The sequence below is a fragment of the Equus asinus genome, chromosome 30, assembly GCF_041296235.1.
Source record: "Equus asinus isolate D_3611 breed Donkey chromosome 30, EquAss-T2T_v2, whole genome shotgun sequence".
Taxonomy (NCBI): Eukaryota; Metazoa; Chordata; class Mammalia; order Perissodactyla; family Equidae; genus Equus; species Equus asinus.
Window position 1 is genome coordinate 5,241,916 of NC_091819.1, and position 25,844 is coordinate 5,267,759.

The 25,844-nt window shown below is 37.3% G+C and overlaps 2 protein-coding genes across 5 annotated transcripts in view; both read left to right on the forward strand.

The window, feature by feature from the left end:
* Positions 1-11,590, forward strand: part of ASPM (assembly factor for spindle microtubules) — a 57,643-nt gene extending 46,053 nt beyond the window's left edge. For both annotated transcript variants that reach the window (XM_070501428.1, XM_070501429.1), the window contains one exon: positions 2,927-11,590. In XM_070501428.1, coding sequence (XP_070357529.1) covers positions 2,927-3,029 — 103 coding nt within the window. In that variant the 3' untranslated portion in view covers positions 3,030-11,590. The remainder of the gene's footprint in view (positions 1-2,926) is intronic.
* A 248-nt stretch (positions 11,591-11,838) lies between these two features.
* The window catches only part of LOC106823391 (complement factor H-like), a 66,491-nt gene continuing 52,485 nt past the window's right edge, over positions 11,839-25,844 (forward strand). The window contains exons 1-2 of one of the 3 annotated variants that reach the window (XM_070501431.1): positions 11,839-11,980; positions 24,022-24,195. In XM_070501431.1, coding sequence (XP_070357532.1) covers positions 24,052-24,195 — 144 coding nt within the window. In that variant the 5' untranslated portion in view covers positions 11,839-11,980; positions 24,022-24,051. Of the gene's footprint in view, positions 11,981-17,307; positions 17,590-24,021; positions 24,196-25,844 lie in introns of those variants that run through there. The other 2 variants (XM_070501430.1, XM_014829028.3) reach the window with 2 other exon arrangements.

Consider the following 25,844-nt stretch of genomic DNA (forward strand, 5'->3'; position numbering starts at 1 on the left):
AGCACTAAGACTAAGAATTAGGTTTTTATAAGCTTTGCTATGCCAATTTTTTTTCTGCACGTAGGACAAGCTACACTGTTTGAGAGCTGTCAGAAATCCCTCTTGGCCAAAATATCAACCTCTAACCCCTCCTGGGATCACCCTGATACTGCAAATTTCTCCTTCTAGAGAGGTTCTCTGTGAGACCTTGTGTTAGTTTCCTAGAGCTGCTGTAACAGATAACCACAAACCTAGTGGCCTTAAACCACAGTAACCTGTTCTCTCACAGTTCTTGAAAGCAGAAGTTCCAAGTCAAGGAGTCAGTGAGGCCCTCATTTTCTCTGAAGGCTCTAGGGTAGCTTTCTTCCTGGACTTCTCCAGTTCTGGTGACTCCAGGTGTCCTGACTTCTGGCTGTAGAACTCCCTCCTCTGCCTGTCTTCTCCTTCTCCCTCCTCTGTGTCTCTGGAAGGACACCTGTTGTTGGGTTTAGGGCCAGTCTGCATCATACAGGGTGATCTGATCTCCTCGTACACAAGACCGTCTGAGTAGGATTCTTGTCACAGAATCAGACATGAAGCACCGCCAGCCCTTGTGCAGTGCTCCAGCTGTGACCCGCAGACCAGTGCCAGATGCAGACTCTGCTGCTGCTCTGTGTGGATGAAGGTCTGAAGTTTAGAGTCAGCACTTAGAAGCTTTATAGTCATTTCACTTTGCTATTGCATAGTTTTAAAGTCAAGTTTATTGAGATATAATTTGCATACAGTAAAATTCATCCTCTTGTACGAGTAATATTTGATGAATTTCCTATGACAAATATTGGTCTTCTATTGTGGAGAACTCCAGCAACATTCTTCTGTTAGATGACGTAAATTAGAATTATAATACTGATTTAAGGTACAGATTTGTTATTAGTCATGAATTCATTTGTAACTTTATAACTTTATATAACCAAAATTTATAACTTTAGAACTTGAGCTATGACTTTATATTTTGCTCAGGCAGTAAAATTTTATTTAAACGATCAATTTATCATTTTCTGATTTTCCCTTATTAATAAAAAGATTTAATTGATGAACTAAATTAGCTCGTGATATTTACTTTCCTTCCTTCCTCCCTCTCTCCCTTCCCTCCCTCTCTCCCTTCCCTCCCTCTCTCCCTTCTTCCTTTCTATGATTCAACAATTCTCTACTAGGTATAAATTCCATGGTGTTGACAATGCACTCTTTCTTGATCTGGGTTACATAGCAGTCAGCTTTATAATTACTCATAATTATAATCTGTATAATACTTGTAAATTGCTTTCGTGCACTCATATTTCACATTATAAAAGTAAAAATATCTCCTTGCTTGAAATTTTTAATGGAGACCCTTTCTACAAAGGATTTTTATTGAAGGACTTGGTAAATTTTAATATTAATTATGTTTTAAAAACTATTATTAAAGGCATATGAATGAATAGATTCTTCTTTTCCTTTTGATATAGTCAGGTTTTTTGAGGCAAAATGACCAACAGTGTAAATGCGCCCTAGTGTAGATATGTGGGTCAATGGAGTTTTGACCAGTGTATACAGATGTGAAACCCACTACCACTGAGACAAAATATTTCTGTCACACCAGAGTTCCCTTGTGCCCCTTTGCAGTCAGTTCTCTCCCTTTAACCCCTAGAGTCTGGCAACTACTGATCTGGTTTAGTTTTGCCTTTTGTACATTGTCACGTGAATAGAATCACGCGGTACGTAGATTTCTGTGATTGGATTCTTTTACTGCCCTTAAGGCGTTTGAGGTCCCTCCGTGTTGATGCAGAGATTAGATTTCATTCTCTTTTATCACAGAGTACGATTCTGTCCTGTGGCTATCGCACGCTTTGTTTGACCACTCACCAGTTAATAGCTATTTGGATTTTTAACAGCAAAGTATAAGAAGATGGAAATGCATATAGTAGTAGGGATTTATGTGAGAATGATGTATGAGCTCCCCTCTGATGGAATTAGCTCAGAAGCAGATCAGAAAGGGTATGGAGGGGACATCTGAAAAGAAGAAAGGAATAAGATCGTCACCTTGGGGAAAGAGAAAGGAAGCATATTAGGAAATATCAAATGCCCATTTAGATTTGCAATTATGGGCATAAATCACTCAGCCTGGTTCTATAAATTTCTTTAGCAATGTCCAGCTGTACAGGAATGAAGAAGGCAGATATTTGAATTCAACTTGGAATCCAAATAGAACTTTCCAGTTGAATTCAACAGGAAAGAGAAACAGTAGAGTTAATGCATCTGCAAAGGGGATTGTATTGATGGACCTAAGACAGCCAACAGAGGCGAGTGAGAAAAGCATTCTGATGCATGATGGGTGTGCGTTGAGGTCAAGTGAATTGGAGATCTCAGTGAGGTGGAAGAATATACCCAGTGGGTGTATGAAGTCAAATGATGTTGTTGAATCAGAAGTAGTGGTTGGAGAGTGGAAGTCCCCAAATGAGACGTCAGGGGTGGTGCACTTTGTGGTCACAAAGTCTGTAATATGATCATGTGAGAAGGGATTGGTTGTGGTGGAAAAGAAGGAAAGGGAAGCAAAGACTGAGAGATGAGGGGATTGGCTTTTTGGCCACATGGGTGTTGAAGTTACTGAGCATGGTGACAGGAGCTGAGAGAAGACCAGGAACCAAGTTTACAAAGCAGAATACACTGGAAGTTTGGGAGCTGACCCAAAGGCAATGGTGGAGCTAAATAGCGTAAGCTTCCAAAGGAGCCAGGATCATCTTTCAGGAAAGATGGAGAGAAATACCCTGAAAGTAGTAAAAGCTGTAACATGGAGCCCTCCATCCTGTCTGAGAGCCTTGTCAGGGAAGTGATGTGTTCGGGAGTGGCCACATTTTAGTTAAGACAGACAGGTAAAGGTAACTTTTAAGAGAAGAAGTTTGTTAACGCAAGATTTTTCTTCTCTTCACAGACTTAAACCAGCTTGGGTTTTGAGAAGAGATAACAAGGAAGAAATCACAAATTCCTTGCAAGCTATTCAAATGGTTATGGATACACTTGGGCTTCCTTATTAGTTAATGTAAACATTTTATCAGTATGTACAGTAAAAAAATATTAAAGCTAATCATGCGTAGTAAGGTGTTTTCAGCTTTGTATAACTTCAAAAATCTGACTTTGTATTAAAATTTAAAATGTATATAACAAACTTTTTATAGTCATTGTTTCTTTTATTATTTAATAGCTCTATGCATGTAACAAACTTGTATGTCATAAAATGATTATAACTCTGTTATTCATGTCTGTTATCTTAAGATATTATTTTATTTTGAATATAGGTATATTCGTAAAGGGAGAAAAATAGCTTATTACTCCTGTTTTATAGACATATTGAGGCATTTTTCTAAAACAGATGTTGGAAATTTAAGAGTCTGCCAACTCAGTGAGAAGAGGGTACAGTAATCTCACAAATGCCATAGACAACATCTCCATTTCTTTCCCTGCCTGTCTGGACCATCCGATAGGCATTGGGCCCCTGTAGGGAAATCAAAGGAATTCATATACTAAAAACCCTTATCTTTGAACTGATTAGTGTTATAATTGGACCTAGGATGAGCCTGGTGTTGCTTATAGTAGAACCTTGTTGTCCAGCCACATACCACAGGCCTGAAAATGATTCAGTGTTGAAATAAAAGCATATTCTTTTTCTACAGCTGTGGGTACTCTTATCGATACTGAACTGATGTGGTCCCAGGGCCATGGAAGCCTATTTCTAGCATCTATTTGAAATCTGGTAGAGTCCCAAAGTCTGTCCATACAGGGAAGCCATAAAGGTTTTTAACTATCTGAAGTAAATCAGTAGTATCTGGAAATGGAGAGAACAATTAACTACTTAATGTGTTAATTTTTAGCCTAAAGATTAAACCTTATTAGTCTGAAATTGTCAAGGATTTGGTTAGGATTGTTCTAAAGACCAGACTGGCATATTAAAGAGTATATTGAAATTAACTCTGGAGAATTTTTGATATTGTCATGCCTCTTTTTTTTTTTTGTTCCTTTCAATAAAGTATTTTAGGAACTCTTGGTACTTAGTATTTTCCGAACACTTTCTCTTTCATTTAACAGAATCTTAATACAATCAATCTATTACTTTGCTAAGTTATACTTCTAGGATATAATCAACCAGCATAAAAATAATTGCTAAAGATGAAGACATCTTTCTTTACTTTTAGTTCTGAAAATATTTTTAGTGGTTATAGCATTGTAGATTGTCAGGTATTTTCGTTTAACACATTAAAGATGTTATTCCATTTCCTCCTTGTTTTCATCATCTGTGTTAAGAAGTTCAACACTCATATTATTGCATGTTTGAAAGTAATGTTTTTTTCTCTCTCAATAATATTAAGATTTTTTTCTTTAGTTTCCATAAGTTTTACACTGAGCCTCCAATTAGATGTTTGATGGACCTCTTCTGCATTGCAAACCACAAGTCTGCATACTCCTACTTCTAGTACCATGCCACAAAAGTGGCCTGGGCACGTGCTTTTTCCCACCATGAACTTGAAGTTGAGGCATCAAGGAGACACCTGCACAAATACTGGCCTCAGGACCACGCCATGCTTACTGTATCGCTCTCAGCAGGAAATGCTCCACAACCTGCCCCTTGACATCCGTGAAGCTGGAGCTGAGATTCTCAGGCTTCTGCTGGAGCAGTTTTGGTAAAGCCTCGTGCCTCCAGCATTGTCGTAAGTAGGCCAAGTGGCCGAACCAACGCAAATGTGGCTTCTGCTTTATAATACTCACTTTGAGATCCATTTCTTCTCAGCATGCCTCTACTGGGTAGAAACTAGGTTGGTTCAAACGCTGTGGTGTCCTGATGTCTTGGAGGTGTACTTTGGCCTGTGGTTAGGGAAACTAGAGTAGTCGGAAAGGAGTGGAGGGGGTCAAACTTTTCTTATTTATCCCTAAAGTGCCAATTTTGGAAAAATGTTGGGTAGAAATGATACTTTGTCAAGCATGCATATAGCCCATAGACTATGTTGTTATATAATTAAAATGAAATTTTTATTATAACTGGCTCTTCAAAGCCAAATGAAGAGAGATTTTAGATTTTTATTATTGCCGAGTAAGCTTCAGAGATAATAAAAGAAGGAAGAAGGAAAGAGAATTAGAATGACACACTTATAATTTCATCTTTTAATATTTCCATTAAATGTATTATTGCCCTTTTTTTACCTGGATGGGCATATATTTCCTTAGAATGTATTTATGAAACTTGGCTTAATATTTTGTCTCTCAAACTATTTTTAATAGTGACTCTTTTAGGGATAAGCAAACTGTGGAGTACTAAATTATCCTCAGCAGCGTTTCTGTGATGTGCTTGAGGCCGCTACTATTTTTACCGTTATTTTAGAGATGAAGAAATGTGGGTACAAATGAGTGCTCTCTTTCCAAAGTTGCAGTCCGTATATTGTGATTATAAGTCAGAGCTGAGGGGCCGGCCCGGTGACACAGCTATTAAGTTCGCACGTTGTGCTTCTCGGCGGCCTGGGGTTCGCCAGTTCTGATCCTGGGTGCACACATGGCACTGCCTGGTGAAAGCCATGCTGTGGCAGGCGTCCTATATATAAAGTAGAGGAAGATGGGCACGGATGTGAGCTCAGGGCCCATCTTCCTCAGCAAAAAGAAGAGAATTGGCAGCAGTTAGCTCAGGGCTAATCTTCCTCAAAGAAAAAAAAAGTAAGTCAGAGCCGAGTGACTCGATGGTCTACTCCAAACCTGTAGTATTTAACCAAGCAAAACACGACAGGAAATTTTTGAAAAAGGACTAAAGTGTGAGGACTAGACGACTTATATGCTCTCATGTATTCTATAACTAGGGTAGCTAAAAGGATGGTACTAAAAAATATGATTAAACAATAAAGCACAATAGAGAATCTAAAAGTAGACCTAAAATATATAGTACAGGAATTGAACATATGAGGAAGGAAATCCACTGGCAAAAAAATGAATCGTTTGATAAATAATTGGAGCAGCATGGCAACTCTCTGGGAAAAAATAAGCTTGTGTACTTACCTGATATCATTCACAAAGATTTATATTATATACATTCATTCAAAGTTAAACCAAAAATGTAGTATAAGAAACTGGCAATATTTTTTTTAAAAAAAAACAACATTGGAGTAATTCTAACTATAACGCAAATCCCAAAATCTTGAAGGAAAAGATTAATTTACTTGCAAAATCCACTGTAACAAAGTTGAAAGATAAATAGCATACCAGGAAATGTATATACAACTCAAAGTCACAGACCAATGCCATTTATCTTAATATATAACAAGTCCATAAAGTCGGGGCTGGCCCAGTGGCATAGCTGTTGAGTTCACGCACTCTGCTTTGGCTGCCCGGGGTTTGCCAGTTTGGATCCCAGGCACGGATCTACACACTCCTCATCAAGCCATGCTGTGGTAGGCGTCCCACATATAAAGTAGAGGAAGATGGGCACAGATGTTAGCTCAGGGCCAGTCTTCCTCGCAAAAAGAGGAGGATTGGCGGCAGATGTTAGCTCAGGGCTAATCTTCCTCAAGAACCAAAAAAGTCCGTACAAGTCCATAGGAAAAAGCCAACAGTCCAACAGAAGAAGGAGCAAAGAATATGCACAAGTACCTCACAGAAATAAAGTAAAAATGACTTTGAGATTCATGTAAAAGTCTTCAATCTCACACATAGTAAGAGAAATGTGAATTAATTTATACAGTGATTATGCTTTTACTTATCAAATTGAAACATGAACTGTTTAATAATGCTGTGTGGGTGCTATGGAAAAACATCCTCTTGTACAGTGCTATTGGGAGAGTTGATTGGCATAATTTCCATTAGAAAAGCTTATCAATATTTGTATCATAAATGCACATTTTGCTTCTGGGGATTTATTGTACTTAATGTATTCTCACGTGCAAAACAACATGTACCATCCTAGACACTGCAGAAATTTTAGCAACAATAAAACATTGTAAACAACTTCATTACCCAACAAGAATGAATTTGATTTAAATTATCTGTCAATATACTAGAAAACTATACTGATTTAAAAACAAATAAGCAAGCCATTTATGCTCTGCCATGAAGCAATCTCCAATATATACTGTTAAGTGCGAAAGAAATCAGTTAAAAGGTAGATGTTTGCTGTATATGTGTATATGGAAAAATGCAAAAGGTACTGAGGACATTATTTACCCTCTTAGAGAGGGGAGCTGGGTGACTGAGGGACAGTATGGGACAGAGACATCTCACTTTACATCCTTTGAAGTTTGCACCATTTAAATATATTGACTATTTCAAAAAATATTTAAAAATTATGTTTAGTTTTGTTCTTACCTGGAATAGAAGATTCTTCCAGACTTATGATTTTTGAAACATTTCATGTACTTCCTCGCTTAGTTTGATTTTTAGACATAATACTCTTACTATATTTACTGAAATTAGTAGATGCTATAACTTTTAATTGATTAAAAATTTAAGTATTTAATTATGATATCTCAATACAGATCTTACTTTTTGAAAAAGGACTTTCTTTGAATCCTTGCTCTGACACTTGCTAGCGTAGTGATCTTTGATAAGCCACTTCAACTTCAATGCTTTCTAAGCTTCAGTGTATTCTTTTATAAAGTTGAGCACTAAAAAGAAATGAAGTACTGAATCAATAACATGGATAAATCCCAAAACATTATGCTGAAAGAAAGAAGGATTACGAAAAAGAGTGCTTGTATATTTCCACTTATATGAGGTTCTAGAACAGAAAAACGGTGTGATTGGTGGCAAAATCAGAACAAGTAGTTGCCTGTAAGAAGTGGAGGTGAGGACTGACTAGGAAGGAGCATGAGGGAACTTTCTGGAAGGATAAATGGTAACTGGTAGGGGTTTGAGATATACAGGTGTGTGCATTACTCAAGAACTCAAGACCTATACTTAAAAGTTGTGCATCTCTTTCTAGATTTCATATCAACAGAATAATCTATAAAAAATATTGAATTTGAGTTAATGAGGGGCCGGCCTTGTGGCACAGCAGTTAAGTTTGCACGTTCTGATTCTCTGTGGCCCGGGATTCACCAGTTCGGATCCCGGGTGCGGACATGGCACCGCTTGGCACGCCATGCTGTGGCAGGCATCCCACATATAAAGTAGAGGAAGATGGGCACGATGTTAGCTCAGGGCCAGGCTTCCTCAGCAAAAAAGAGGAGGACTGGCAGTAGTTAGCTCAGGGCTAATCTTCCTCAAAAACAACAACAACAACAACAACAAAAAAAGAACTTGAGTTAATGAAATATTTGCTTAAGTATGTAGGGGGCATGCACAGATAGCTGCGATTTACTGTGAAAGGCATCGAAAAAGGATGGGTGGATGGATAAATATGAGATTTTAGAAGTATAATAAAATGTTAAATGGTAGGATCCAGGTGGAGGTTATGTCTGAAAATTTTTTAATTAAAAAAAAGTTTGACAATAAGCAGAGATCGTATCATATCCCTAAACTGGAAGTCACCCAAATATCCATGAGCAGTCGAATGAATAGATAATTTGTGGCATATTGACAGAATTGGAATACTATACAGGGAAAGAACTATCTTCTACAGCCCAAGATATGGATGAATCTTGCAAGCAAAACGTTAACCAAAAGAAGCCAGATTAAAAAATAATACTACATGATTCCGTTATGTAGTATAAAACCAAGCTATTATAAGCCAAGATAGTGTTTAACATTGAGAGTGGGCGTGGGCTGTGACTTGGAGGGAAATTCTGGGCTGCTGGTACATGCTGCTTCTTGTTCTGGGTGCTGGTTTCATGGATGTGCTCAGTTTGTGAGACTCCATTGATCCGTGCACTTACGGTGTGTGCACTTTTCTCCTAATATGTTGTATTTTAATAAAAAGTTACAAAAGTGAAATAATAATAGCTCCCACCTCACAGTATCATTTTATAGTTTAAATTAAAAGCCATTAGAATGTAAACTCCATGATGGCGGTAATTTTAATGTATTTTTTCACTGTTATGTAACCAAGAGCAGACATGACCGGGTACATGGTGAACACACACAACATTTCTCATGAATGAATCATACACAGCGCAGTGCCCATCTCACCACCTGCCACAGAATGCACTCTTTAAACGTCGGACTCGCTTATCAATAACATTATCCTCTCATTGCTTGATGCAGTTAAGGTCATTTTTCTCTTTAAGCAGCGCGATCTAGACAACACCTTATTTTGCTATCAGGTATTCATGACCTCATGTTCCCAAGTTCATCTCTTCGTTTAATCAGTGGTAGTAAAGAAATCAAAGGCCACAAATGAACTTTACTCAATGGACTTACAAGTGGGTATTGCTGTTGAAAATTTACCCTGATTTTCATGCGGTCTGAGTTAATTATTTATGCTGCTTGTTATTGTGACTTCCATTGGTTATCATGTTCTTATTGAACTCCAGCATGAAAAGTATTATAAATGAATATAGCTGTGTTATTTTAGTGTAATTCAAAAATATTTTAAATGAGATATAAGGTCTGTTACAAAGGGACTTAAACAAATGTGATAAGTAATTAACTTTTTCTTCCAGAGGGACATTGTGTACTTAATGAGGAGTCCCTGCTGCTTTAGAATTGTTGAAATCTTTATTCAGCACACCACTGAAGATGAGGTCGAAAGCTTAGTGTTTATCATCTTATTAATCATCTCAGGAGAACTCTATGCAGAAGGCATGTATTAATTCTTAATGCTCTCTAAAAAACATAAAGGGAAATTCCAACATGCATTTAACTTGAGTTTTTAATATGCTCTTTCATTTTGGCATGTCAATTTTATGTAAAACATAATTCTTGTAAATATAATTTGTTATAATATTTAAACAGACTTTTCCCTTTGGGTGAAACTAGTAAACTATTCTTACAGTAACATAACTTAGAAAAACCAAACCAGATAAAAAACCCTTTGTATCGATAGGTTTGGGGGGATAAAAGAGCAGGATCTAAATACTCTAAAGGGCTTTCAGGCTAACAGTACTGCCATTTAGATGTTCTGTGTTAACCCTAATTCTCGTTTCACGCTAGAATCTACTCCTAACACTGACAAAGCTTGTACACTTTTAATTCTCTGTTCATGGAGTGAGCTTAATGGGAAATTTGAAAAAGAAATAACCGTAAATCATCAGCAAGATTTTTGACTCTCAACACTTTGATTTTTATCGTAGTGATTTATTCATTGGCTGAAGTCATTCCCTTATCTATTTAAGGATATTCATTATGCAAATTTTAATTTCTCAGTTGATCTGTTCCACTAACTGTGCTCCATGTGGTATTGATTGTCCAGATCATGGCCTTTCTTGCATTTTGGTTGAGCTCCTCACATTTCCAATTTTTTTTTTCTCATGAATCCTGTTCCCCAAGATATATCAGCTAGCTTGACAGGTAATGCCTCTCCTGGTGAAGGAGGGACATGCCCCAGGACAGAGAGTCCTTGAAGCCACAAGCTCGGATTGGCCACTCGTTTGCTGCCCCTCCCTGAGGAGCAGCCATACCTCTCAGGGACGCTTCTTGTATACTCACCACCACACTGCTGTTTTCGAAGAGTCTTGTCATTGTAAACCCCTGGTGGTATTGTCACCAGCTAACTGCCCTGAGTTGCTTAAAGAGTTACTTAGGCTTAAAGAGAGACTTAAAGGGTTGCTTTCTGCTTAAGTTGCTTAAAGAGCTGCTTAACAAATGCCCTCAGCATTCAGTAGTTCCTCAAAGTTGTTTTTCAGAAAGATGAACAGCTACCCACCAATTGAACCAGCTCAGACCAGTTTAAACCACACTGCAGGAATGACCTGTGCAGAAGAATGGAAAAGTGTACAAAAGTAACCTTTGCTTCATTATAATACTAGACACACTGCCTTGGGAGAAGCTAAAGTCCTATTAACGTAACATGTGATGTGTATGGATGCATGTATCTGAACTGCACACGTCAGCCTGTGTCTGCTACATGGAATAGCAAAACTCCCCTCTTGCATATTCATTCCCTATGCAAAATAAAAGGCACCCACTCTCTTTGTTTGGGGAGCCATAGCTTTGTGAAATTATTCCTTATGGTCTCCATTTTGTTTGCAGCATGCTGAAAATAAAATTATGCTTTGTGTGACAACTACTTGTGGTGCAGTTTAATTAAACAGGCAAGGAATGGGTTCACTTTGGTCCTGTAACAGTATGGGTAAGGAGAATGGTGAGAATGCTTTATATCGCTTTTGGAGCCAGTTTATTACTGTTCTTAAAGGAAGTTGTAAAAGTGATACCGGCCCTGATATCAGTTCCCCCACATTAAACCCAGCATATATGAGGTTAAAACCAAAACACTCATTCCCTGCTTACTCTCTGGCTTCCTGGCTCCAGAATCCACTATCCTCCATGGAGACAGACACTGTCAAGGACAAGTACCTGGATTATCTCCTCCCCACAAAGAGATACAGGCTGGTGGGAAAGCTGCTGACCAGCAAGGTCATGGGCTCCCTCCTCTCTGCAAGTGTCTCAAGGCCAAAGACAGGCTGGTGGGAAAGCTCCAACCAGCAAGCCCATATGCTCCCCCTCCCCTACCTAAAACTCCAAATAAAAAACCCTTCTTTTTAGCTTTTCGGGGAGTTTGGGATTTCAGCCTTAGCTGCCCTCTCTCCTTGCTTAGTGCTGTGCAATAATAAAATTCCTACTTTCTTCCACTACCCCCGGTGTCAGAGATTGGCTTGCTGCCCAACCTGTAAGCGAACTCACTTCAGGTTCGATATCAATTTGGCAACCTAGATGGGACAATGTCCCAGGTGGACATCTCGCCTGTGGCACACCAGCCTCTGGCTAAAGGCCTCTCTTGGAAGCTGTCCTGCAGCTGCCTGAGCCCCTTGTCTCAGGGACAGCCTCAAGCAACTGGCTGCTAACCAGACGTCGTTGGCCCACAGCGCTTTTGCTTTGGTGGTGGAAGAAACTAGGTTTAGGACTTAGGAAGACGTCTCTTGTAAGTGGCTGGTAGTTTTTGTCTTTGTCTTTGTGTTAACCTTTTCCAACAGGACCTGCCAGAAATAATGGATACCTTGGCAGCCCTCAGGGCTCTGTTTGTTTTGAAGTCACGAGGCTCCGGCCACATTTTGGTTAGTCCCCCTGGTGTGCACAACCGAGGTCCCTTGTCCTTGCTCATTTGGGAAGATCTGCGGGGCCGATCTTCATTTGTTGGGCGCCTGCAGAGTATAGGACATGGACTAAGCTGAGACTGGAAGCACTTTGGTTTTGGTTTTGGTCTTTGTTTTGGCTTCCGTTTGTGGCTGAGGGTTTTTGGGAAAGTGCGCTTGTTTGGTGTTTGCTGTTGTCTGTCTGTCTTTCCTTTTAAAAGTGTTAACATGGGAGGTGATGCATCTATTCCACCTAAGAGCCACTTGGGAAAAACTTTGGCTGATGGTCGACCTATAGCTATAAGCCAATGTCTAAAGAGGGATGATTTTCTTTTGTAACACCACGTGGCCACAATATTCTTTAGACTCCGGAGGAAAAAAAGGCCAAACAATGGATCCTTAAGTTGGGAAACTTTTTAGAGAGCTCTTATGATAAACAGCTGTTTTACTGGTACCTATGAAAAGACCAAATTAAAAGGAAACTATAATGACTAGTCTTAAGAACTTAATCAAACTTGGGGTCTCGGCTTCTCGTAGTCTTACAGATGCTAATGAAAATGTTAAGTTAACACAGAGAAATCAGAAAGGGAAGAGTCACAGGACTCACCCCAATGGGATAAAAATCTTTAGCTAGTTATTAAAAGAAAAATAGGGTAAATGGAACAGGTGTAAATAAGGTTAAAACAAACGTTTTAATAAAACGCTGCCTAAGGTTGAATGGGCTAAAGGAACCCCCCCCCCCATTGGCTCTCCAACATTAAAGGACATCAGACAAACCTCTTCTATTTACCCTAGTATGAAAAATTTAAAAGGTCAGGAGGCAGAAATCAGAGTGAGAAACCTGACCAACAATGGTTTGAGGCAACAGTTAGGCTACTAAGGTTAATAAGACTATAAAGATTAAAGTGTTTAAGCTAATATTATATGAAGAGGTTATGTCAACTTTCCCTGGATATCTGCTTTGGGAATAAATGTTATGTCTAACTGGGAATGCTTCCCCTACAAAATATTGTAATTAAAAAACTTGTTAGTGGAATTCTAATGTAAGTTATAATTAAAAGTATGAGTTAGTAAAACTAAGATAAAGTGTTGTAAAAATTGATATACTTAAATGGAACAATTTCAGTTCACCCAAACTGATGTATACAATTGGAAAAGCCAGCTGCAACAATGGGGAGCCTGTCTTAATCTTTTGAGGCTTCTAAATAAAATTAGAAATACTTTACCATCAGTTTAAGAAAACATAATTAAACATGCCAGCAGCCGAACCCAAATCTGCTGCTTTTGTCTACTCTCTTGCTGAGCTTCCCAGCAAGCTTCAACTCCCCCAAAATTCCTGATCTAAAATTGAACAAGTAAAACTAAGTAAACTTTTAAGATAATTTGAAATTGTAATGTCCATTCTGGAGAACCTGTTTCGGAAGAGGATTCAAAATCTCTCATAATGGAATGCAGTTTTTAATGAATATGCAAAAACTTCTAAGAGACAAAGTTATTTAACATGATATAAAATGGTCTTTGGCAAATAAGAACCTGTTTAAGTGTACTGGGTTTGATTTAAAATAGACATCTTCTCAGATTTATTTGCATTGGATATGGTGCAAACATACAGCCTGGTTTTGCTGGTCAAATGAGCTCATGTCATCTCTGTTAGAAAATTTATCAGCAAAACTAATAACTCAGTATAATAGCTAATTTTGCTTAATGTTTCATGGGGTTTTTGTAGACGATCTAAATAAAATTGTTACGAACAGGTAAACTAAACAAATGTAAAAAGATAAAAGTTTTTGGAAAAATTTTTGAGCAATAATTCTATGTATTATGATGTATATACTTAAAACAACTGAAGATGATAGTTAACTGCTGTAATGTCACATGAAGTTTTTAAGAGAAATTCTTAAAACTGGGTAAGAGTTTTAAGTACAATAATTATGTTTTATAGTCTGCATACTTAAGAAACAGCTTCCAAAAATCTTTTTGAAAACAAACTTTATAGCTTTACTAAGTTAAGTTAAATAATAACAGTTTATTGGGTATCCAGGTCATTTCCACATAAGATAAAATATTAAAGGTTAACTACTAAGCATATATTTATCTGCCTTTGGTTTCTTATATCAAAGAAACGGAAAAGTGCTTAGCTTTATTGATAAACATGTTTTATGTACACTGAGAAATTTTCTATGAAAAAACATATTTCTAAAATGTCTGTTTACAAGGAAAGTAAAATATATGTTTTCAGTAAAAAGATATAAAGAATGGAAATATTTTTGTTTCTTGAGTTAAGAAAAATAAATTTGTCCTAAAGTACTGGGACAAATTCTAAATGTAAAGAAAGTAACCAAAGGTTTGTAAAAGTAAAGCCCTAAAGAGTTTTAGGTATAGTCAACTTGGCTAAGATTAAAGTAAATCCAATTAATTAGAGAAATTTTGATGTTAAAAGTAAACTGGTGTAAAATTAAAACTTGGTCTCCTCTTTTTTAAAAGGATAATTTTCCTAAACTTTTAATATGCTCTTGATAAAAAGATTATTAAAGGGTTTTTAAAAAACTATTTTAGCTCTGTTTCCCCTTGATTGTTTCTGTTGTCACTTTGAATAGATACCTGAACACGGTTTTGCAGTGAACCTGGTTTCCCATCTGAACAAATGTTTTAAAGCTTTTAATATTTTTGACAAGCTTTCCCCCCTCAAAAAAAACATATTCAAGTCCCGAATAAAAGCTTTCTTTTGACCTAGAGGAGGAGGGAAGTTTTCTCTGGGGATTTTCAGAGGGCCCCTGGACTTCTCAAAGAAATTTTCTCTCTTTCCATAAGAAAAATGCTAAACTAAAAGGGTTAGTTTGTATGTTAAATTACATGAAAAACGTTGTCAAATAAGTGATGATAAACTTTCTTAAATGGTATTATATAAATGAGTGTTATTGATATAAGTATTTAAAAAATCATCTAAAACTCTGATCTGTTCTGATTGTCAGCCATAATTCTGGTTATTATCTTAAAACATTGTACATCGCAGAGATGGTCAAATGCCTTTGTCAGTTACCAGTTTTGAATGTTTTGTTATTTGAAAACAGTTGCTGTTTTACTTTGATGTTTGTGCAAATATATTTCATCTTCAGAGAAATTCATGGAAAAGGCTCTCATGCTTACTTTAGAATACAGCTTCTGATAAACGTTCAGATCGTAAAACTAAACTGGGTGAAAATTACAGAACTCTAACAGAGAAACTGATGACTTCACAAACTGCTGATAGAAGATTAAGATCAAGAACCAATTACACAAGACAGAATAAACTGATAGGGATGATTATAATTTTTATAACTTTTTGATTGAGATATTGTTGATTTTTGATGTTTTGTTTTTTCTAAATTTAAGAAAACCTTTTTCTCTATTCTATTAAGGAACTATGACTTACAGTAATTTGTAAACAAAATTGAAACATTTATCTTTTTCTCCCTGAGTCCTCCAAAATGTAAAAACTCCTGATGAGTAAGTATTCTTATTCTCGTGGCAATATGGTTATTTGCATAAGTCCAATAAGCCTCTGTTCTTCTTATAACAGGACACAATTGAAAACACTGGTTCTATTACCAAAGCTTTGAGTGGAACATCATATTTGAAAAAAAACATAAGGGCTTGGATATAACAAAACAGCTTTTGAGGAACGAAAGTTGACATTCTGGAATAAAGCCACTTGAAAATATTGGCCTGGTACCTTGCTTATGGGTTCAGTGACCTGGTAAAGTTGAGCAAAGAATGTCACTCCCTCTGGCAGACATAAGGAACCTCAATATTTTGGGGAACCTCACAAAGAGAGGGATTCACCCAAATCTGTAGGAACTGCAGGCAAAGTCTAATGACAGGTCCTTTGATTGTCTTTCCTTGAGAGGCCTTTAAAGTTCAACCTGAGATTCCTTATAAGTTTCCAGCAAAGCAGATTTAAAAGAGCTTATATGATCAATTACTAGTCTTGCTGTACTCATGTAAATAATTATACCAAATTTATTAAAACTAGAGTTATTTTGCAAGCCAATTAGCCTTAATTTGGCTATGTCTAGTGAAATTGAGGGTGATTTTAGAGAAACAAATTATGCTTCAATAGAAACTGTAATACACATTTGTGGATATTGGATTTTGGTTTTATCATTTGTCTTTAAGATTTTTGTTACATCTGTTAACTGGACTGGATCCTGACTTCTTTTAGTCTCCTGAAATATCTGGCTACAAACCTCCAAACTAACATTTTCAGGGGTTTTTTTTCCCCCATCATTTTCATTTGGAGTCATTGAAACTATATCTGCCCTTTTTCTTGAAGCCTTGCAAATTGAAGCTAAGGAACTTGATATAAACTTAAGAAAGATTCATGTCTACTGCTGTATAAGCCACTCAAAAAGCTACCTGAGTGCCCAGTGACGCCGTCAGAGACATTTCAAACTGCAAAAGATGTTTCAACCCTGACTTTGAGGAATCTTGATTGGCTGCCCCCTGGGCTCAAAAGCTAGTTTATAATTTGCTGCAACAATTAACCTTGTTTTTCTCTTTTTGTTTCTCTAGAAAAACTTCTTATTAAATACCTGGTTACTTACTTACATGATACACCCCTAACTCTGGGAGCCCACCTGCATCACTGCCTTATTAAAAGACTGGTTCAATGAGATGAAAGAACCTACACCCCATTTCAGCAGGAAGTAGCTAGATCAGTCACCATCCCAAATCCCTCAAGATTGAGGGATGGACATAAAATAGGGGGGAATTGATACCGACCCTGATATCAGTTCCCCCACATTAAACCCACCATACATGGGGTTAAAACCAAAACACTCATTCTCTGCTTACTCTCTGGCTTCCTGGCTCCAAAATCTACTATCCTCCATGGAGACAGACGCTGCCAAGGGCAAGCACCTAGATTCACTATCTCCTCCCCACAAAGAGATACAAGCTGGTGGGAAAGCTCCAACCAGCAAGGCCGTATGCTCCCTCTCCCCTACATAAAACCACAAATAAAAACCCTTGCTTTTAGCTTTTGGGGAGTTTGGCATTTCAGCTTTAGCTACCCTCTCTCCTTGCTCACCGCTGTGCAAAAATAAAATTCCTACTTTCTTCCAGTACCCCTGGTGTCAGAGATTGGCTTGCTGCACAACGGATGAGCGAACTCACTTCAGGTTCAGTATCCAAAGGATATCAGGGAATGAATTCAAGAAATTATTGTGAAACAACAGGAATTGAACAATTTTTCAAAGCTCTTTGAACTTTGATATTTACTAACTGACCTCAATTAACTTGCTTCATGGGAGTGCACTTAAATTTGGAGTCACACTTGATAACTTCTGATGACGCAGATTTAAAACCCCAAACATCACAACTGGAATATTTAGTATTAACATACTGTTGGGAATATCTAACATGCTGTTACTAATCAATGTCATTCTCACCTTCTGGGTTTCCTGTGCTCAGGGAGAAGGTAAGTTGAAAACAACGGTGAACTCTCAGCTTCCGTCTTAAATGTAACTCCATGTCGTATTGACTTTTGTGTCTCTTTTTTTAAATGAGTCAGCTAGTAGGAGTAATCTGTATTTTAACATCATAATAGAGAATAACTTTACAGAAAAATTATCTCATATTCATCTGAGGGGAAAACAAATTATGTTTTCTCTGTTTCCTGAGTTCCACAGATTATCCACATTAGGAAATATATCACAAGAAAAGCTAGAATCTCACTTCAAAATGTATGGTGATTTCTTATTTTTAATACAAGGATAACTTTGAGAGCAATGGATATCTTTATAATCTTTCATATGTTGATGGCTTTATGGATTCGTATGTGAAAACTCATTAAATCAGTCATTTCAAATATATGCAGTTTATTATATTTCAATTATACTTTAATAAAGCTCTCAGAGTCTTCCCCTGGTCCTGGATGGCAGTCCTTAAGTGGAGGGAATGAAGATTTCTCTTACCCTGTTCCACTTCTTCCAAGGGGGCTCCAGTCTCTCTGCCCTCCATTGTATGGCTGTGTGGGTCTTTCCAACATTTTTTGTGTTGTGTTTAGATGTCCTTTCTCGGATTATGGCTTTTTGTTGTTGTTGTATATTGGAGGGGAAAGATTTCTGTGAGACCTCACTCTGCCATGATGCTGACATCATTCCTCTAAAAGAAAACAAAATTTGTGTCTTTATATAATTGTGTCGTAGACACAGTCCTTTAATATATAACAAATAGTTTGGAATTTAATCTCCATTTAGAAATTTCCTGAGAGATGCTTGAAATTTTAAATGGATATTCTATATCTCTGAAGATAACTTATAAAGAAGATGAATGATTTCAATATAAATGTAATAACTACCATGAAGACAATACATCTTAAAATTTTATGTATACAAGGGCCATTTTGAGATCAATAGGTATGAATCTGTCAGTCTGAAGATAGTCATAAACAGGAGCAGAAAAATTCAAAGGTCATTAAGTAGATGGTGCCAGGCAAAAAGCAAGTTTAGACGAAAGCCAGGACTGTAAGAGTCTTCCTAATTCCCAGGTATATACACATATCAACAAGTAGATTGGTCTTCTAGAGCCAGCATTTACATTTAAAAAGTAATTTATATTAATATCATATGAAGAAACCCTCAGTTGACAATGGAATAAGTGGAAGAAAATGGAGATTTCAGTAGCCTAATATGAATCAACAGTGATGATGGCACTGAAAGAAACCAACTCTTTTAGGCTTTAAAATGGAAGGACGTTCTACAGAGCCAAAGATTTCTTCTCAACCTGTTCTATGCTCACCAAAACTTATGTCTGGAATATCATATTCTACTTAACTACTTCATTTTAAACGGGTAGTGTCAAACTCTTCTGGCCTGGAAGAGAGAATGTAGATAGTTGAGGAGTTGAAGAAATCATATCATAGGAAGAATAGCAAGAAGATATATCTATAGCCAAGTAAGAACTATGTTGAGATATTTGCAGACATTTATGAAAGTGGGGGAGTTAGTTTTTGATAAAGGCCGCTGCAGTGAGTGAAACAAGTGACCATGTATCATACATGAAATCAGAGGTCATGGGACCTTCTAAAAGGGTGACTTTAACTGATACTGTCATATTGTGGGGGGGGGGAAGAGAGCTAACCTCTCAAGAACCCTCTACTTTAAATCATAGGATTCTTAATTCCACATATAAACCTTGTTTTACTGTTCCTCTTTTACAAAAACTAGACAGTTTTTGAGTAGATTCTATTTTTTAAAAAAATGTTTTGATTGAGTTCATAAGCAGCTTCTTGGAAAATACACCCTCCTACACAACAGAGGGACCTCCACTTTCAGGCACTGTGAAGAAAATATTTTAACAAGAGGTTAACAAACACAATACAGTGATAACCCACATTAAATCCATTTTGGGCTCATGGTATGTTGAGTATGGCTGTTTGTCTACATGTCATCCTTGGGTCCTAAGCAAAGGAAGTGGGTGCACAAGTCCTCTGGCATTAACCTCTGCCATATGTTTTACTTCCAGAGCCTCTCTTAAATAATTGATTAGTTTATCTATCCAACCATCAAAATATAACATAAAAAATTTCTTTTATGTCAGGCCCTTTGTCTTGTATTGAGCATAAACAGCAGAATGAACCATCATTGCAGGTTTCAATTAATTCAAAGTAAGACTTCAAGAATTTAATTTTACTTGGAAATAGGACTCAGGACAGCATGACTGTATCATGGGAATCATATAATTATTTATTTTCTAGGTCACTTAGCTATCTACTTAAAACTCTTGCTTAGCACATATTTGTTTTAACAATGGGAAATCTGTTTTTCTTATACGTGTTACTACAATGCCTAGGCTTACTTCTCTTGAAATTTGACTTATTTACACACTCACAGACTCACACATGCACCAAAGTTTCCAAATTTATAGAACATCTTCCTTTTAGAATTTCTATTTCATTTTCTCAGTCATAATGTAGAAATTCAAGACTGTGTGCTTGAGGGTCCTGCTTTCTTTGGGCAGAGAGATGTCAGAATTGGGATGCACTGGGATTGGGCACTTTCTTTCACAAGATAGTTTACTGAAGATCACTATAAATACAGAGAGGTTCACCCCAAATTAAATAAGCATGGACTGTCTCGTACAACATGCTTCATCCTGTTGCAATGTGTTTTACATTAACTAGATGTAGGGACGTCTCTTATTAAAAGGAACTCCACTCTCTGTGCCTCAGCTAATACATCACAAATTCTTCTTATTTTCCTGGTACAATGGAAGGATCTACCTGCTGGTATGTGATGAATTCCAAATCTATATATCTTGTGTTATCCAAATCTTTAAAGAACTTAGAGCTAAATAACAAAAGAAAATTTACATAAAATAATCTACAATAAAATACGTAAATTTTCTTCCATCAGGTCTATGATTTGTATGTGTCAAGGGTTTTATTTGAGGATGATTTGTCAAAACTCTGTTCTCTGAATCCCATAAGGAAGTCTCTGACAATAAGTGATTTACAGGAATAATTAAAAATACCAAGACCTGCCCCCTTTGATCCAAATCCATCCGTTTCCTGTACAGACCAAATTTTCTACTGATTCACAACATAGAGTGCTAACTTTGAATTATTCTTATTTCAAATGCTTCATGGTTGTTTCTAACAAAAAAAAAACTGTTGCCCCACACATTTGGACAGTGTCAAAGATTTCTATTTTGAATAGAACCAACTGCCCTATCAATATTTTAATACCATCTTTTATCTTAATGGAGATTGTGAGAGTATAGAATTAAAATTTACCAAGGGATTTATGTCCACTGCTTGCAAATAATCACCAGAGTTCTTCTACTCTTAATTAATTTAACGGAAGTCTCTCAATATTATTTTGCTGGTCTCTTAGCAAAACTGATGTTTTCTAGATCTCATAGCTTTTGACTTCAAACATTGGTTTTAAGTTCAGTTATAATATGAGGTAAAAACTAAAGTATGTAAACTGGACTGCAATGGGTATATGAAAGTATGACAGGTATAGCAGACTGAAATGAGGGAGAAACAACAAAACAAAAGAAATGAACACATTTAAGGCTCATTTGAGGTTAGTGTCGATTAACATCAAACACTGAAGACGTATTTTACTTAAAATTTGTGTGTAGGTAGTCATATATTATTTCTAATATAACCATTGCTAATATAAGTATATTATCATGTTAGCAATAGAGGTATATTAAAGCTTGTTCTGGCAGAATGGTGTATAAATTGAAGACCAATTAAGAGACTATTGCAATATGTCTAGGACCTGAACATACACAGTGGAAGTACAGTATGGAGAAGATGAGATATATAAGCCATAATTACAACTTTCTAGAATATGCTGTTTGACTGAATATCAGAGCTATGGGGAGGAAGGAGTGTAGGGTAAATTTCCAGGCTTCTGTTGTGGGGTTCTTATGTTACAAATTAAAATGTTGAACACAGGAGGAAAAGCATCTATACAGGGGTGGAGGATGATTTAGTCTGACATAAATAAGTTGAATATACCTTTGAATTGTATACACGGACCTGTCCAGTGTGAAGCTTCAGTTGGACAGCTGGATTTGGATCACACTGAAGAGGTGATTAGCATAACAGTGATAGCTTTTCATCATGTGGCTTGAATCACACAGAGAATGTGAAGAGGAAAACAACAGAATCCAGAACAAATACTCATGGAGAACCGCCTGTAAAGCCTAGATATCCAATCAGACAATAGCTAGAGGGTCTCCGGGGAAGATATTTCTGAAATGGTGTTAAGAACCAATATGAAGATCTAGAGGAGAGTTATTCAAGAAACCAGGAATATGAAGTGTAGGTGATGGGAATAAGCGTGGCCTGTGTAAAGACAGGACAGAAGGCTATCATGTGGGAAGTACAGAGAGTGAGCAGGAGCGTTGTAGGAGATGAGACCTGGAAGCAGGCAGGGCCTAAAAATTAAATAGAGCAGAAGAGGAGCAGCTAGAAGTGAAACAAGTAAAATAAAATATGGCTGTTCAGACAAAGGTACAGATATCATAGGAATATAAGGCACTGGTGAACTTCAAGAATCAGTGACCAACAGTGTCAAATAGCTCAGAATCTTTTTATCTCTTCAGTTCAACAAATATTTAAGGAGCCCATAATATATACCAGCCACTGTGATATGTGGACTACAGAGAGTTTTGGATTTGGAAATTGGAGGATAATGGTGACATTTGTCAGAGCAGTGCCAGCACAATTTAGATGTCAGAATTCAGATAGTAGTGGGTTGAAGAGTAAAAGGGAGGTGGGAAAGTGGAGACAGTAATTGTAAGATGGTGTTTTAAGGATGTGGGCTGTGAAGGAGAGGAGAAATGTAGTACATTAGCTGAACTTGGACCCAGAGTTCTGAGAGGGAGTTTAAAATTGGAGAAGATTGGGTATCCACTTAAGATAGAGTGGTTGACAAAATGAGAGAGAAGCAAGGAATAAACAGTGGTTCAAGAGTCGTGTGAAAACGACAGACTTGAGAAGCTAGTTTTAACATGAAATTTTAAAAAAGCATCTTATCATCGAAGATTAAAGGAAAAGCTTAAGTCCAGAACAGCTACAGCTAAAGTTTAAGGAATATTAGAAAGAAATCTAGAGAACCCAAAGCTGGTAGTCTCGATTAATTTCTGTGAATGCAGGGACTTATTATCTACGAAGGGTTAATTGTTTTAGGTGACTTGAAGATAATGAGGAGATTATGGGTCACGTACTTTGGGAATGGAAAAGGAAGTAATTTACAGGCAAATGAATGGATTTCAGCCAACGCTGAATGTCCTCTACAAGCTTTTAGTGCAAAATACAATATGGCACCAATATAAGAGGTTATGTAACATTTTAACTCTAGTTAAAAGGCATGGTATTTTGTTAAAAAGGGAACATTGCAAATTGATCCATTGCTGAGATATAGCAAAGTTGATGGAAAGAACTGAGAGAGAACTTTATAAATTAGGATGGACTAGGTCAATTGATAGCACGCTAGAGCCCACAGGTCAAATCCAGCCAGGTTTTTTTTTTTTTCTTTTTCGTAAATGAAGTTTTATTAGAATACAGCCATGCTCATTTGTTTATCTATTACTTATGGCTACTTTAGTGTTACAATGGCAGAACTGAGTAGATGTGACAGAGACCTTTTATCTGATCTTTTCAATAAAGGTTTTCCACATCCTGGCCCCGGTTGTTCTATTACAGTAAGAAAAACGTATTCCAGAACCTCAGTAGCCTAATCAACTAAGGTTTATTTCCCATTCATGCTCACATCCAATGTAGGTCTGAATGGATTCTGCTCATTGTGTTCGTTCTAAGAAGCAGGGGATGGAGACATCATCTTTCCATGTCCTTCCTTAATCACAGCAGCTGTGGGGAAGAGACCATAAAAATTCACACAATGGCTTTTAAAACTTCCTCCCTAAATAGAAACTTCCACATTCATTTCCTTGTCCTATGCAAGCCATATGGCCATGTCCACTTCAAAGGGGAAGGGATATGCAATCCTACGAACTTTCTGGAAGGCAGAGACTCAGAACATTTGTAAGCAGTCCTTAGGGAAACTACAGAAGCCAAGGAAGTTGAAGGAAGTGGGAAGAGTAGTCAAAGTGATACATCATGAATTCATTGCCGTGCATGGAATATCATGATGTATGTGGTGGCTTTGGAGAAAGAAGATTCAAGAGTCCAGGAGGCACAAATACATCAGATGAGAGATATAGCCGAGGGAAATGTGTGATATAGGGTAAGGATACGAGTCTGTGCTCATTTTAATGCCCTTTGTGCTGCAGTAAAGACAAAAAAAAATAGCATCTACTTTATTTTCATGTAGTCGATTATTTTAATGGGCAGAGTTCTACCTTATCCACATATCCTTTTTCTTTTCAGAAACTACATGTGATCCTCCTTATATTCCAAATGGTGTCTACACACCTGAAAGAACTGAACACAGAATTGAACAGGAAATCAGATACAAGTGTAAAAATGGCTTTTATCCTGCAACACGAGGAAATACTGCAAAATGCACCAGTTCAGGCTGGGTACCTTCTCCAAGATGTATCTGTAAGTTCCATTCATATCTTGACCTACTTCTTAATTCTGAAATTACTTTCTCTTAAACACAAAAACATAGGGACACAACAGGTCCAAATATTTGCCTTACCATGTAAGTAAAGCAGAGATATTAAATGTATTCTTTGCTTTTCAAAGTAGCCAATTCTAAGTAAGATCAAAAACAGTTTTTGAAATTAATGAATTTTATTTTTATTTCTTTGAGGAAGATTAGCCCTGAGCTAACATCTGCGCCAATCCTCCTCTTTTTGCTGAGGAAGACTGGCCCTGAGCTAACATCTGTGCCCATCTTCCTCTACTTTATATGTGGGATGCCTGCCACAGCATGGCTTGCCATGTCTGCACCTGAGATCCGAATCGGCGAACCCCGGACCGCCGGAGCGGAACGTGTGCACTTAACCACTGTGCCACTGAGCCAGCCCCCAAAAACCATATTTTTGTAAATGAGAAACTCTTTTAATTTTTTGCTATTAAACATTAAATATATGTGTACATGTGTATGTGTGATTATATATTTCTCTAACTAATGTAATTCTAACATCTGAACTAAAACATCAGGTAAGACGAGTGTCTTTGAACCCCTAGTCTATTTGTTATTTATTTTTGCATTACACATTTATTCCAAAACATATTGGCTTAAAGTAACAAAACTGCATCATCTCAGAGTTACTACGGGTCAGCAAGTTGGGATGGCTTAGCTGGCTAGTTCTGAGTCAGACTCCTGTGTTGCAGTCCAGATGTTGGCCTGGGCTGCAGTCACTGGAGGGCTTGGCTGGGCTGGAGGACCTGCTTCCAAGACAGCCCACCCACGTGGCTTTTGGTAGAAGCCTCAGTTCCGTATCACATGGGTGTCTCCCATAGGCTGCTTGAATGGCAGCTAACTTTCTCCAGAGCCAGTGATTGGAGAGAGAGAGAGAAGGAATCCTCCATCCCGTTTATGACTTAGTCATATATTGTCACTTCAGCCATACCTACTCCTTAGAAGTGAGTCACTGAGTCCAGCACACTCAAGGGGAGAGGAATTAGGCTTCACTTTTTGGAGGGAGCTGTGTTGAAGACATTGTGGAATTTTCTAAAACCATCACGGAACAAAATGCCACTCAATTCAACAGAGCGTTTTATTTCTGGGGACGTTTCCTCTGCCCTTTTCCAAGTGTTTTCTGTCTCTACAAATATATTCCTTTTCTCTATATCACAGTTTATTGTAAAAGTGAACCCAATCAAGCTGGATATTCCATGAACGAAAAATGTAATGATACAAATAATAGGTCAATGGCCTCAATGTTAATTCCAGGCCTAAGTCCAAAATGGATTTTTGATGCATGAGGCTCATGAAGAAGAAGCTGTTATCAGTAAGAAACAGACTTCAATGTTCATTGGCTATAAGGAAAATGTTTATTTAGTTAGAATTGACATACAACATTATATTGGTTTCAGATGTACAACCTAATGATTTGATATTTGTATATATTGCTTAATGATCACAACAAGAAGTCTAGCTAACATATATTATTAACACACACAGTTATATACTTTTTTCCCCTTGTGATGAGAACTTTGAAGATCTACCCTCATAGAAACTTTCAAATATACAATACAGTGATAAAACTACAATCACCATGCTGTGCATTACATCTCCA